Source organism: Macaca nemestrina, chromosome 15, assembly GCF_043159975.1.
Source record: "Macaca nemestrina isolate mMacNem1 chromosome 15, mMacNem.hap1, whole genome shotgun sequence".
NCBI classification, from domain to species: Eukaryota; Metazoa; Chordata; class Mammalia; order Primates; family Cercopithecidae; genus Macaca; species Macaca nemestrina.
Genome location: NC_092139.1, coordinates 58527319 through 58540773, shown reverse-complemented (window position 1 = coordinate 58540773; position 13455 = coordinate 58527319). Strand labels below are relative to the sequence as shown.

At 49.3% G+C, this 13455-nt stretch overlaps 1 protein-coding gene across 3 annotated transcripts in view; it reads left to right on the top strand.

Annotated features, from left to right (window-relative positions):
• The window catches only part of LOC105486733 (acyl-CoA synthetase short chain family member 1), a 54195-nt gene extending 44713 nt beyond the window's left edge, over window positions 1-9482 (top strand). The window contains exons 8-14 of one of the 3 annotated variants that reach the window (XM_011749778.2): window positions 472-564; window positions 1634-1746; window positions 2032-2158; window positions 2868-2995; window positions 3143-3206; window positions 6393-6511; window positions 7777-9482. In XM_011749778.2, coding sequence (XP_011748080.2) covers window positions 472-564; window positions 1634-1746; window positions 2032-2158; window positions 2868-2995; window positions 3143-3206; window positions 6393-6511; window positions 7777-7956 — 824 coding nt within the window. In that variant the 3' untranslated portion in view covers window positions 7957-9482. The remainder of the gene's footprint in view (window positions 1-471; window positions 565-1633; window positions 1747-2031; window positions 2159-2867; window positions 2996-3142; window positions 3207-6392; window positions 6512-7776) is intronic. The other 2 variants (XM_011749779.2, XM_011749780.2) reach the window with 2 other exon arrangements.
• Window positions 9483-13455: the final 3973 nt, after the last annotated feature.

The window sequence follows — 13455 nt, the reverse complement described above, 5'->3', positions numbered from 1 at the left end:
AAATTACAGAGCTGTTTTCTCCTTAAAAATCTCTTTATTTGGCTGGGCACGGCGGCTCACACCTGTAACCCCAGCACTTTGGGGAGGCCAAGGCTGGCAGATTACCTGAGGTCAGGAGTTCGAGAACAGCCTGGCCAACATGGTGAAACCCGATCTCTGCTAAAAATACAAAAAATTAGCTGGGTGTGGTGGCAGGCACCTGTAATCCCAGCTACTCAGGAAGCTGAGGCAGGAGAATTGCTTGAACCTGGGAGGTGGAGGTTGCAGTGAGCCAAGATCATGCCACTCTACTCCATCCTGGGCGACAGAGCGAGACTCAGTCTCAAAAAACAAAACAAAACAAAAACCAAACCAAACCAAACAAAACAAAATGAAACAAAAAAAGAAAAACAAAAAAAACACAAAACTTACTTTTGGTTTCAGGTTTATTTGCAGCCTGTTAACATCTTTTTCTTTCCTGTGTGGTTTCAGTGGGAGAGCCCATCAACTGTGAGGCCTGGGAGTGGCTTCACAGGGTGGTGGGGGACAGCAGGTGCACGCTGGTGGACACCTGGTGGCAGACAGGTGAGGAGGCCTGGGGAACAGGTTCCAGTCTAAGTGCTGGGTCTGCAGGGTCGGGTGTGAGGCTGGGACTGGGGTCCGAGCTCTCAACAGCAGGTGCAATAGAAGACACGTCAACACCCGAGACTGCGGAAACCCTGGGGCCTAGAGTGAGGGAACTCAGAGGTCGCCTGGCTGCTGTTTCCCAGCTATGGGACCTCATGTCACAACTTCTCTGAGCCTCGGTTTCCTCCTTTGTGAGGTGGGGGTGCCCCCCACAGGCCCGGGTGAGGGTGAACTGAGGCGACACAGCCCAGCTTGCTGCCCAAGGCCTGGTGTGCAGCAGGAGCTCAAGGGCCGTGTCCCTTCCAAGTGCCCCTTTCTGAACAGGGGAACATCTAATGAGACAGGCCCTATCTTCTAAGGAAGCGTGAGTCTAAATTTAAATTTTAGTGAGAAAAGGAATTTTCCTGTGACATTTTGTTTGGATTTGTCCCCCTTCTCTTGGGTATCTGATTTATTAGGATGCTTGGGGAGAGAGACCACCACAGATGTAATGAATGTAACTATCTGAGGGCTCATCCTCAAGCCAGAAAATGAGATGTTCCCATGGGACAGTCCCATCCATTTGGGAAAACCTGGGGCAGAGATTCTCTAGCTGAGTCCCTGGGGCATTTCCCTGGTAGAGGCGAGTGCCAGAGAAATAATGTGACGGCAGGATTTGAGGGCATCTTTTTTCGTTGCTGGGTTCGTGTCGAACAGGCGCGGGCCCAGAAGCAATTCTCTTTCCCCGTCTTCATGTGCAAGTGCGTGGGCTCTGCCCTTTCCTACTTCAAGCAAGGCCCTGACATGGCGAGGAGGCCTGTACCTGGCTGTGGGACGCCAGAGCTCCGGGGGCTGAGGCCAGCTTGGGGCTCCTTCTCATATCCGCCGTGGAGGGCACCAGACTCACATCTGGTTTGCCTCAAAGATCGTTGTGCCCCTGAGGCATTTCCTTGCCCACAATAGGGACAGTCCCACCCACCCCCCACTCTGGATACGCATATCCCTGGGTCCGGGCCGATCTTGCATTTCTTCCTTGTCATACCTGCAGAAACGGGTGGCATCTGCATCGCACCACGGCCCTCGGAAGAAGGGGCGGAAATCCTCCCTGGCATGGCGATGAGGCCCTTCTTTGGCATCGTCCCCGTCCTCATGGATGAGAAGGTGTGTATGGGCCTTCCCCGCATGGGGGCCATGTGCTTGCCCTCCCTCATCCCTGCCTGCCCAGCCCAGCTCCCTCCTGTGTACCTGGCAGGAGGCTGCTGACCTCACAGCATTCACTGCACTGGTATCATGCACTGGCTAGCGGCCACACAGGCGGCTTGGGACCCTCCTCGGGGCAGAGGGGAGAGCTATGGACAGCTCCCTTGAGGGCAGGGCTTGTCATTTTTTGGGCACACTTGTCACCCAGAGCCTGCCCTCTCTCACGTGCATGTCCGGGGTCTACAGGGCAGCGTCGTGGAGGGCAGCAACGTCTCCGGGGCCCTGTGCATCTCTCAGGCCTGGCCAGGCATGGCCAGGACTATCTATGGCGACCACCAGCGATTTGTGGACGCCTACTTCAAGGCCTACCCAGGTGAGCAGGCTGTCAGGGACCCTCTCATTCCTTTTCAGCTGACTGCTGGAATCTTATTCTCAGAAAACATTTTTAATGGGATTTGAGTGCAGCGTAGCACAGTGGCCAGGAACAGGCGCTCCCGAGGCCAGAGTTTGACTCCGACCCCCTCTCCCTTTGCTGTACCTCCCTGGCTTTCCTTATCTTGACAGTGGGCTTGATTCCCTGCTCGGGGACTTTCTTGGGGCTACTTAGGTGTGGGTGTGAAGTCCTGCCCTGCAGCCAGGCCCGTGGTAGGATCCTGTTAGCTACTGGGGAGGGAGGGTGGAGAAGTACCTTGGAAGACTGTCACCAAGGCTGGGAGTTTTCTTCCAGTTTACTTTTCTTTTTTCCTAGTTTCCCTTTTTGTCCTTGGGTTGGAAATTTATATGAGTGCTATCTCCTCTGTCTTGTTGGAACCAGTCATTTTCAGTCTCAAGCTTGTAAACAAGACTCAGTGTTTTGGAGAAGCGTCATGGAAGTGCTGCTTGTATACCTTCTGCTCCCTGAAGTCTCAATGTCTTGGAGCCGCCTGCCCATGCTCTAGAACATAGGGAAGCATCGGAGTTGCAAGGAGGGCCGATGGGCGAGACTGCAGCCGTGTGCTGGGCTACAGAGCTTCATGCTTAGTGAGGTGGGGACGTGGGTCCTGGCTCAGGGTTCCTGGTGCTGAATTTCTCTGCTGTTGTAGGCTATTACTTCACTGGAGACGGGGCTCACCGAACTGAGGGCGGCTATTACCAGATCACAGGGCGGATGGATGATGTCATCAACATCAGTGGCCACCGGCTGGGGACCGCAGAGATTGAGGACGCCATCGTGAGCACAGGCTGGGCCTCCCCCTTCACTCCTGCACCTCCATGATGCCCCTATGGGCCTGCAAGTCCGGGTGGGAGTCCCTGGTCTGAGTCACTTCTAGCACCAGGGGCTGCCACATTTTGTCATTTTGTTCTCTGTTGTACACAGGCCGACCACCCTGCAGTGCCGGAAAGTGCTGTCATTGGCTACCCCCACGACATCAAAGGAGAAGGTGAGTGTCCTGGAGAAGAGCTCCTCCCTGATTCCTGACCCCATGCCCATTATGGCCACCTCTGTACGAGGAGCAGACTCTGGAGAGTGGGGTGATAGGGGATACTGTGGGCCAAGCTCCCGGTGTTCTTCTCTCTCAAGTGGAAACTGCAGGGGAGGGGCCTGAACAGCACTCGTGTTCGGTCAGGTTTCTGAAATGCCCTGGTTCTGCTGTCCTTCCAGGACACGCATCCACAGTGGCCGTGACCCACTTGGGCTTGGCTAAGCTTCGGGGGTTTCCCCCTCTGTCCATGGTTTATCTGGTGGAGACATCGCCCAGCCCTGTTACAGGGAGTTTATGAGAAAATGTCCAGCCTCATGTGTCCTCACGGGCTTGGTCATCGCACTCAAGCCAGCTCTGCAGCCACCACGCGTGTGTGCTGGAGTGTGCTCTGGAGCGTGCAGGCTGTGTGCTGCCCTGGGACTCTTTGGACAAATCTGACCTGTGGTTCCCACTGCACAGCGCCATGCCAGGGGAATGCAGAATGAGGGACTAGAATGGTCTTCTTTACCAAGGCCACGCTTTGTTTCGAGTCTGCCAGCTTCTCGGTGTCTGGGTCTGGGAAGGGGCAGGAGCAACCAGGTGTTGCAATGCCAGGTCCATCCAGGCACACTGTCTGGCCTGGCGTGACCTGGACACACACAGATCCAATGCCAGTGCACTGCTGGGCAGACTGGCTTCTCCCGCCCTGCCCAGTGGCCTGGGGTCCGGCTTGCCCTCCCGCTGGGAGGCCACCCTGTGTCAGAGTGTGTCCCAGATGTCACCTGCCTCCCTGTACTTCTATGTGCCATTGTTCCATTATTTACTTAAATGCTTTCTTTAAATTGACCCATTGCAAGATTGAGAATTTGTTTCAGTGCTTTACAAACAGCATTTTCAGTTGCCATGAAAAGACTGTGCTGGTAAGGCTGGGATGTGGGAGAGAGCTGGTGGGGACCCCTGCCCGGTGATGTCCACATGTGATCAGGAGGGTCAGAGAGGACGGAGATGAGGACAGTTTCTCAGGTGTGTCTAGGATAACTTAGTCCTCAAACCTCGCTCTGACAGGAGCCTGGGCCCCTCCTCTGGGGACTCCTGCATTTCACGTCTCTGGGCTGGGGATCCACAGGGCACTGGGGTGTCCTGGGATTGGAAAGCCCCATCTATGTCTGAGTCCAGTGGCTGAGCCAGTACTCCCTGGGGACACTGAGAGGGGTCCGTGCATGGTCCACTGTGTCTGGGGGCTCAGAAGCCCCTGTATTGAACTCCATAAAGTAAGTGCAAGATCAAGGAAAGGACAGTGGAAGTGACCTTTAGACAAACGTTTGGGCATCGCAATCACCGTCTTTCATAGGGCAGCTTAGCCTTAGGTCTGTTGGGGTGGTGTTGGGGCATGGTCTGCTGTGGACGCTGCTGCCCAGGGCACGTTCTGCATGTGTGGAGTTTGCAAGTCTGGTGTTGCCAGGCTTCTTAATGTCTGCCAGATGTGTGGGGAGAATTTGTGTATCATGGGTATGATGATTTTCCTGATTTCTAATGAATTTGAGTATCGATTCTATAATTATGAAGAGCTGACGAACAGCTCTTGGTTGGCTGTAAAGCCGCCTGTGAGTATCGTGTATTTGTCCCCACTCTCTCGGTTTTGAACCAGCTCTGAAAAAGGGCAGCCCCTGGTAGACCCAGCAAGCCTCTGGTGCTGCTGGCCAAGCTCTTGTCTCTCTTGTCTCCAGTGTCCTGAGCCTTGCCTGCCTCCTCCTGGCTCTTAACTGGCTCCTCCACCCATGTGGAAGGTTTCCTCCCTCCAGCACCATCCTCAGAACTCAACAGCCCAGGCCCACTTCTGATCCCATATCAACGACCAAGATGAGAAAAACAGTGTTCTTTCCCTCAAAGACCTAATAACCTAGTGGGGTGGCAGCAGGGGGACTGAGAGCTGTTCCCGCACAGCATGTGCCATAAACTAGATTCATGGGTAAAGGCTTCACAGAGCAGGAGGTGGCCGAATTGCGTCTTGAGGGATGAATAGGAGTTTGCCACATGAATATGGGAAGGGCTTTCAGGCAAAGGCTGTAGGTCTTTACAGATCATAGCTTGTTCAGAAAACCAATCATCCATTCATGCACTAAACAACCATGTGTTGAGCACCTCCTGTGTTCCAGGCATGGTTCTAGATGCTGCAGACACAGCAGTGAGTGAGAAGGTCTCTGCCCCCATAGAGCTAGCATGCTGGAGGGGTCGAGAGTAGAGGAGAGAGACAGACAAAGAGCAAGAAAGATGATCACTGAGGAAACGACACAGTTAATTAGGTGCTACATGCCAGGGGAAGAATGGGTGAAGGTGGCATGGCGCTGGGGCAGATGAGCAGTAGGAGAGCCACACATACATAGAAACTTCGTGGGAGAGACAGAGCACCTTACAGGCCAGTGGGGACGGGCAGGCTGTCAGGGATGGCGCTGGGACAAGCGACTCTTTATATGGAAAGCAATCAAATTAGATCCCTCTTCACATCCTGGAACATCCTTCCTGGAACATGCCAGGTACTGAAAAACGAAACCTAGTATTTATGCTAAAATGTGGGCTGGCCAGTGCTGCCCGGCAGAACTCGCAGCTGCCCCACGTCTGTGTTGTCCAGGGTGGCAGCCTCTGGCTGTGCATGGTGCTGAATGGCATTTGAAGTGTGGCTCATGCAGGCGGGGAGCTGCTGATTTAATTGAACTGAAATAGCCACCCTGGCCCATGGTACCATGTTGCACACACGCCCCCAAAGGCTGTTGGTGCCCACTTGCTGTGCATCTGTGCACCTTCTCTTGGAAGTTTCATTCTATCAAACCACATTATGGGTTATTTCACAGATGAGGACACAGAGAGGGGAGGTCCCATGTCCCAGGTCACACACAGTTAGTCAGCATTAGAGTTGAGATGCCAAGCTCTTAGCCACACATGTGCACTCACCTGGAACATCTGTGGAGCTGTTAGAATTGCTGCCACTTTTCGTGAAACTGAAGTGCGTCTTTGGGTTTGCAACTAAAGAAACCAGCTGCTACAATGTCCCTAACATAGAATTCAAAAGCCCTTTGGATTTCTGGCAGTCTGTGCATAGCACCTTGCTTCGGGAGTTGGCTCATTGTCTAGTATTTAATACATCCCCAAACTTGACTTTATTTGCAGCTGCCTTTGCCTTCATTGTGGTGAAAGATAGTGCAGGTGACTCAGATGTGGTGGTGCAGGAGCTCAAGTCCATGGTGGCCACCAAGATTGCCAAATATGCTGTGCCTGATGAGATCCTGGTGAGTGGGCCTCCCACAAAGGTGGGGCTGTGCTGCTGTGCTTCCCACAATTGTTAAGTGACAATGATCTTTTAGGAGCATATTACTCTTTTCCAATTACCATCAAAACTGACACTAGCTGTTTGGTTTTCCTGGCTGGTGGTGAGGCTGGTGGGTCGCTGTGTTGTCATAGAGAGAGAGGAGAGGGCAGGAGATGTAGCTCCAAGAGCTTAGCAGCTCCAAAAGCTCAGCCAGCTCACCTGTCCAGGAGTTCACCTAGGGTTCCATGCCCAGCCAGCTCACCTGTTCAGGAGTTCACCTAGGGTTCCATGCCCAGCCAGCTCACCTGTTCAGGAGGTCACCTAGGCAGGCTTCTGCTCTCGTATGTTGGCATGTGCAGGCTAGTCACAGAAATGGGGCTGCTGGTGAAGAATCGTAGGGATTTTCATTAGAGACATGGGGACAGTACCAGGGTTCTCCAGCCCCTGTGTGGTTCCTGAGCACTTTTCCTGGTGGCAGTGAGGGAGATCGCAGATCCCCACCCCAGGGGGTCAGAATCGGGGGAGGATTGGGCTGCCTCTTCAGCCCTCGGTTTTTCATTCCCTCCTTTATGAACATTGCACGCAGTGACTCTGGGTTTGGTGGCCCTCGGAGGCAGCAGGGCCAGGCTCCACTTGGTATTACGAGAGTTGACACATTTGGCCAAGTGACCAGAGTTTCAGGAGACCCGGACTCGCCCTAGGTGAACTGAACTATTTCAAAAGACAGAGTGACTGTCAAAGATCCCAAACAACAGCTCTTAATGTATTGCCATTTGCAGTGAATGGGCTGTAGTTGTTTGAGCATGCTCCATGTTAGCTTTTCAGACACTAAGAAAAAATTTTTCTCTTAAGTAGTTCTCACCTCTTACATAAGACAAAACCCGCTAAGTCCCAGGCCAGGGAATGGAGATGAGGCACCCAGTGGGTGCTTGGACCTGCTGCCACCTGGGTGCCTGCACGTGGCACAGTGGCAGGACAGACAGGCGGCAGTATGGGGTGAACCCAGCCTGGGTGGACCCTGCCTGGCAGAGGGCATCGGGGTGGGTTTCAGCTTAGGTCCAGATAGTGGGAGGATAAAGCCAAGACCTCAGGCCTCACCATTCTCTGGGGGTGGAGGCTTAGACATCCACTGTGGATCCCCGGGAGGGCATCCCCCCTGAGCAGAGCCCTCATCTCAATGCAGTCCATACTAGCACGGAGGCTGGGCATCATCCACGCTCTAATACCGTGCCTGTTCCTTGCCAGGTGGTGAAACGTCTTCCAAAAACCAGGTCTGGGAAGGTCATGCGGCGGCTCCTGAGGAAGATCATCACTAGTGAGGCCCAGGAGCTGGGGGACACTACCACCCTGGAGGACCCCAGCATCATCACAGAGATCCTGAGTGCCTACCAGAAGTGCAAGGACAAGCAGGCTGCTGCTAAGTGAGCTGGCGCTTTGAGGGGCTCTTAGGAAGGGCGGGCACCCAGGCCCTGCCTTGTCCTTCCCAGAGGGTACCCCTGAGGTTGGCATCTTCTTAAGTCCCAGAAGCAGCCCCCACCCCACACATGACCCACACCGCCCTCACGTGAAGCTGGGCTGAGAGCCCTTTCTCCCATCCATTGGAGGTCCCAGGAGTATCACCCGTGGAGAGGCTATGCAACATGCTAGGGTTGGCTCTGTCATCCTGAGTTTGGTCTCCTGGAATGAAAAGGCATTGCCATCTCCATTTCTCTACCCTCTTGAGCCAGCACAGGAAGGTGAGGCCCTTGGATAGTGCGCCTGCTCAGATAACACAGAGCTAGTTAGCTAGTAGCAACCATGTTTTCTCCAGATATGTCTAGATACAAAGGGCAGAAATCGTATTTTTATACTTTTGTATTGTGGAAGAACAGCATATAACACTCACATGTAGTGTGTGGATTTACTTGAACATGTTCTTTTTAACATATAGTTATGAAAATCTCCTTTTTTGCCTCTACTGGTGGGAAACATGAGGATCAGAGGCCACATTTTAAATTATTGTTAGTGTATTTGGAAGTCTGAATTGGAGATGTTTGTACCTCTGTCTAAACAGCTCCCTTGAGAACTTCCAAGCCTCCAGCATCCTTTCCTGGTGACTGTTTCTCCTGTGCTTGGTTGTGTATAGCGGAGCTAACTCCTAAGTGATGGGGTGAATGTGGCCACCTTAGTTCTGAAGCTGCTCCAATCATGTTCTGTTTCTTCAAGCTGTGATCCAGAAAGATTTTTGTGCCCCCAGATGCCTCTTGATAGGAGAGGCAACACTCTCCAAATAGGTGGGCTCTTCAGGGAAGCTATTAGAAACTCAGGTGACTTGTTAGAGCACTAACTTGGTCAGAGCCAAGTCCTGGTAAACGCTGCCTGACTTTCGCTCTGTGGTTGGGGCGGTGAGAACCACTGAGGTCCACTGATGAGACTTGGAGATCTGAATCCGGTCTCTCTCTGTTTTAATGTGACTTAGGTGCTGTCAACATTAGCAAGATAATGGAAATCATGCCACCAGTGGGTGCTTACCTCCCAGCTAGGCACGCAGGAGCTGGTGGTTGGCAGGGGAAGGAGGCCCAGTGAGCCGGGTCCCTTAGGTCAGGGAGAGTGTGTCCTCTTTGCCGCACAGTCTACCCCTGAGGGCCTTGTGGCAGTGCCGGTGTTGGGGGGGTGTCTGGGCTACTGAGTACCCACTCGGTCATGGCGGTGCTGGCCTCTTGGGCGAGTGAGCCTGTGATGCCCAGGAGGTGGTGTTGGCTGCAGCGCGCACAAATACTGAGTGGTGCTCTTTTGTTACAGACTTAGCAACAAAGGTCTGTGCCCTGGGCATGGGGGGCTGTAGTGTAGCTATGGCTGTGCATTTGTGAAATGGCTTAGCTTTCCATGTTGCTGAGAGGAATCTGGACATGGTCCCGGGCATCTGAATGATCTGTAGGGGAGGGAGTTCAAATAAAGCTTTATTTTGTTCATTTTCTGTTTGTGGTGATTTTTTTGGTCCAATAATGCTACTCTTTTTTTTTTTCTTCCCTGAATATAATCCTATGGACAAAATTGGAAGGGGCCTTTTCTCCTGGAGGGTTCACACTTACAGCGCTGACTGCTCCTTGGTGAGCTCACGTGCCTTACCAAGGATGGCTGACTGCACTGAGGCATCAGCCATACGTGGCCATTTAGCTGTAACTTAAACAGTAGAAATTTGGTTCCCAGTCTGCAGTAGCTGCATTGCAAGTGCCCAGAGGCCATGCATAGCAGGTCAGATAGGCACACTGCCACCATCACTTGGAGGCCACGGGCGGCACTGGGCTAGAGCACAGGCAAGAGCGAGGGAGCAAACCTGGCTCTGAGTAGCATGCATGAGGAGCATGGTCCAGTCCCTGGGTCATCCCTCTGCTAGGGTGGGCTGGTCCTTCATCTGGACACACTGAATCAGTGCCACAGAAGTGGAATCTCAGTGGTCTGGTTCTGCTCCTGACACCCATCTGGCAGCCCCTTCATCTTATACTTCCCGGCCTCCATAGAAACAGATCTCTGTGGTTTAAGCCACTCATCCTATGATATTTAGTTACAGCAGTAAACGAATACAAACGAATACAACTTTCCTACTTCATATTGTACAGAGGGTGTGACAAAAAAGAAAGGGATTCTGGACTGTGCTGCATGATGCCCTATCAGCAGAGTTCCCAGGGCAAGCCGCCTCTCTCAAACTGCAGATTCGGGAAGAAAAGCAAAGATGCTGTGAAATACTGCTGGCCAGCTACTTGCCTACTTTGATGCTGACCTGTGGTTACTCTGTGGGGAGCTCACCAATGTTCCCTTGGTTACTACAGAAATAATTAACAAACAGAGCTGCTCCAGGGCTTCTGGGCAAGGGTTCCTCCTTCAGCTTCTAGGATCCTGTTCTGTGTTTATTTAGCATCGTTGCAATACCCCTTTGCTATTCCACAAAGAAATTGCTGCAGAGCAAACAGACTGGCTGTCCAACATGCTCCCAGATATCCTGTGCCAGGGCCAGGTCTGCAGAGGTACCTGCCCTTTGGGGGTATAGTTCTGGCTTTTCTACTTGACATTATGACTTCTTTGCATCATGGATTGTTTGGAAAAATATTTCTAATTTTTTTTTTTTTTTTTTAAGATGGAGTCTTGCTCTGTTACCCAGTTTGGAGTGTAGTGGCACGATCTCGGCTCACTGCAACCTCCACCTCCCTGGGTCAAGCTATTCTCCTGCCTCAGCCTCTCAAGTAGCTGGGACTACAGGTGCACACCATCATGCCTGGCTAATTTTAGTATTTTTAGTAGAGATGAGGTTTTACCATGTTGGCCAGGCTGGTCTCAAACTCCTGATCTCAGGTGATCCACCCGCCTCGGCCTCCCAAAGTGCTGGGATTACAGGTGTGATCCACCATGCCCAGCCTATTTCTAAAATTTCTAAACATTTAGTTTTTGTTATTTTATGGTTTTTGTTATTTTATGGTTTTTGTTATTGGTGTTTAGCTTATTTGCACTGTGCTCAGAGAGTATGCTCTCCTATGACTTCAGTGCTCTGAAGTTTGTTGAGGCCTGCTGCATGCCTCAGCCTATTTTCAGAAAGGTCCCATTCGAGATGGAAAAGAAGTATTCCGTAATTACTGGGTAGAAGACTGTTTACGTATCCACTGGGTCAAGTTTGCTGATCATGTTGTTCAAATCCATGTCCCATCTCACTTTTACTCACGTGTTTCATCCCTTACTGAGACAGACTTGTTAAAAGTCTCCACTTCCACTGTGAATTTCTCTTTTTCTCTAGTTCTGTCAGTTTTTGCTTTGGACATTTTGAAACTTTATCTATTTATATATTTATCTAGCACAATTATTTATGTATTTATCTATTTGTTGTATATTAGGTGCTGCTGAAAATTGTTGTAACTTCCTGATGAATTGACTCTAAAAGAGGCGTCCCCCTTTATCTCTAAATATGTTTTCTTTTGGCTGTAAATTATATTTCGTCTGATATTAGTATAGTCACATCAGCTTTCTTTTTGTTGATATTTGCATGGAATATTTTTTCCATCCCTTTCTTTTTCTTTTCTTTCTTTTTCTTTTCTTTTCTTTTTTTTTTTTTTTTTGAGACAGGGTCTTGTTGTGTTGCCCAGCTGGTCTCGAACTCCTGGGCTCAAGCAATCCTCCCACCCCAGCCTCCCAAGTAGCTGGCACACAGGGGGAAACCACTGTGTCCAGTGGATTATTCCTTTAATGTTAATCTTATTGTAGCCTTATGTTTTTGATGTGTCTCTTTTAAACAGCGTATAGCTTCACCTTGGTTTTTTAAACCACTCTGGCAATCTTTGCCATTTAAATTATACATTTAGTCTACTTACATTTAATGTAACTATTTATATATTTGGGTTTAAATCCAGCATCTAACTCAGTACTTTTTATTTGCCCTGTTTGTTCTATGTTCTGTTTTTTTGCTTTCCTTTAGAGTGACTATTTTTTATTATTCTAATTTTTGCCTTCTCCCCATTAGCTTGAAGTTACAAACTCTTACTATTTTAATTGTTACCCTAGATTACAAGTTGCAGCCTTTAATATTAATTGGTACCTTACCCTATTTCCAGTGAATACAAAGACTTTAAGAACTCACTTTAACAACATATAAACCTCTCTTCCAACTTATAAATCATGCATTTTAGTTTTCTCTCTCTTTTAATTCTACAAGGCAGTATTATTATAGTTGTATGCATCTTATTATTGTTCTATATAGACAATATTAACTTAGATTTACCCATATATTTATCATTTTTTGGTATCTCTTCTATACCTCCAAACTTCCATTTGGAATAATTAACCTTCTGCCTGAAAGGACTTTTGTCATTTCTTTTAATAAAGGTCTGCTGATAAGAAATTCATTCAATTTTTGTCTACTTGGAAGTATTTTATTTCATGACCACTCTTAAAGGATATTTTGACTGGGTATATAACTCTAGCCTGGTAATTATTTTTTTCAGCACTACAATGATCTCATTTCCATTGGTATCTGTTTTCCCATGCTTCTGTTGAGAAGTTGGCTGTCAAACTAACGAATGGTCATTTAAAGGTAATCTACCACTTTTCCTTTGGCTGCTGTTAATATTTCTCCTTGTCTTTGGTTTTTGCAGTTTTATTTTTTGACTTTTTTTTAAATCTTGCTTGGGTTCTGCAGGACTTATTAGATCTGTATTGATGTTTGTATCAGTTTTGGACTTCTTAGATCTGTATTGATGTCTGCATCATTTTGGAAATATCTCAACCATTATCTCTTTAAATATCATTTTTGTTATTCTCTCTTCTTTTGTTGAGGACCCCAACTTCCCATACAATGAAATTTCTTGCATTCTATTTTCTGTATCTCTTGCCTTAGCCTGGGTTGCCTGGAAAGCAGAGCCTGATATAAAGGCTTACATGCAGGTACGTTACTTAGGGATGTGATTCTAGGAACAAATGTGAGGAATGAGCGGTGTAGAACAGGGAAGGAGCAAGAACCAATACAAGTATTTGACTGAGTCAGCTGGTGTGACAGACAACTTGGACTACATCTCAGGACTCAGGAGGAATCTTACAAAATGTGTCCCTGAACTCACTCACTCACAATGAGCTGTTAGAAATACAGCTTGGCACAAAACTGGAGGCATCACACTACCTGACTTCAAGGTACACTACAGGGCTACAGTAACCAAAACAGCATGGTACTGGTACCAAAACAGAGATATAGACCAATGGAGCAGAACAGAGCCCTCAGAAATAATACCACACATCTACAACCATCTTATCTTTGACAAACCTGACAAAAACAAGCAATGGGGAAAGGAGTCCCTATTTAATAAATGGTGCTGGAAAAACTGGCTAGCCATACGTAGAAAGCTGAAACTGGATCCCTTCCTTACACCTTATACAAAAATTAATTCAAGAGGGATTAAAGACTTAAAT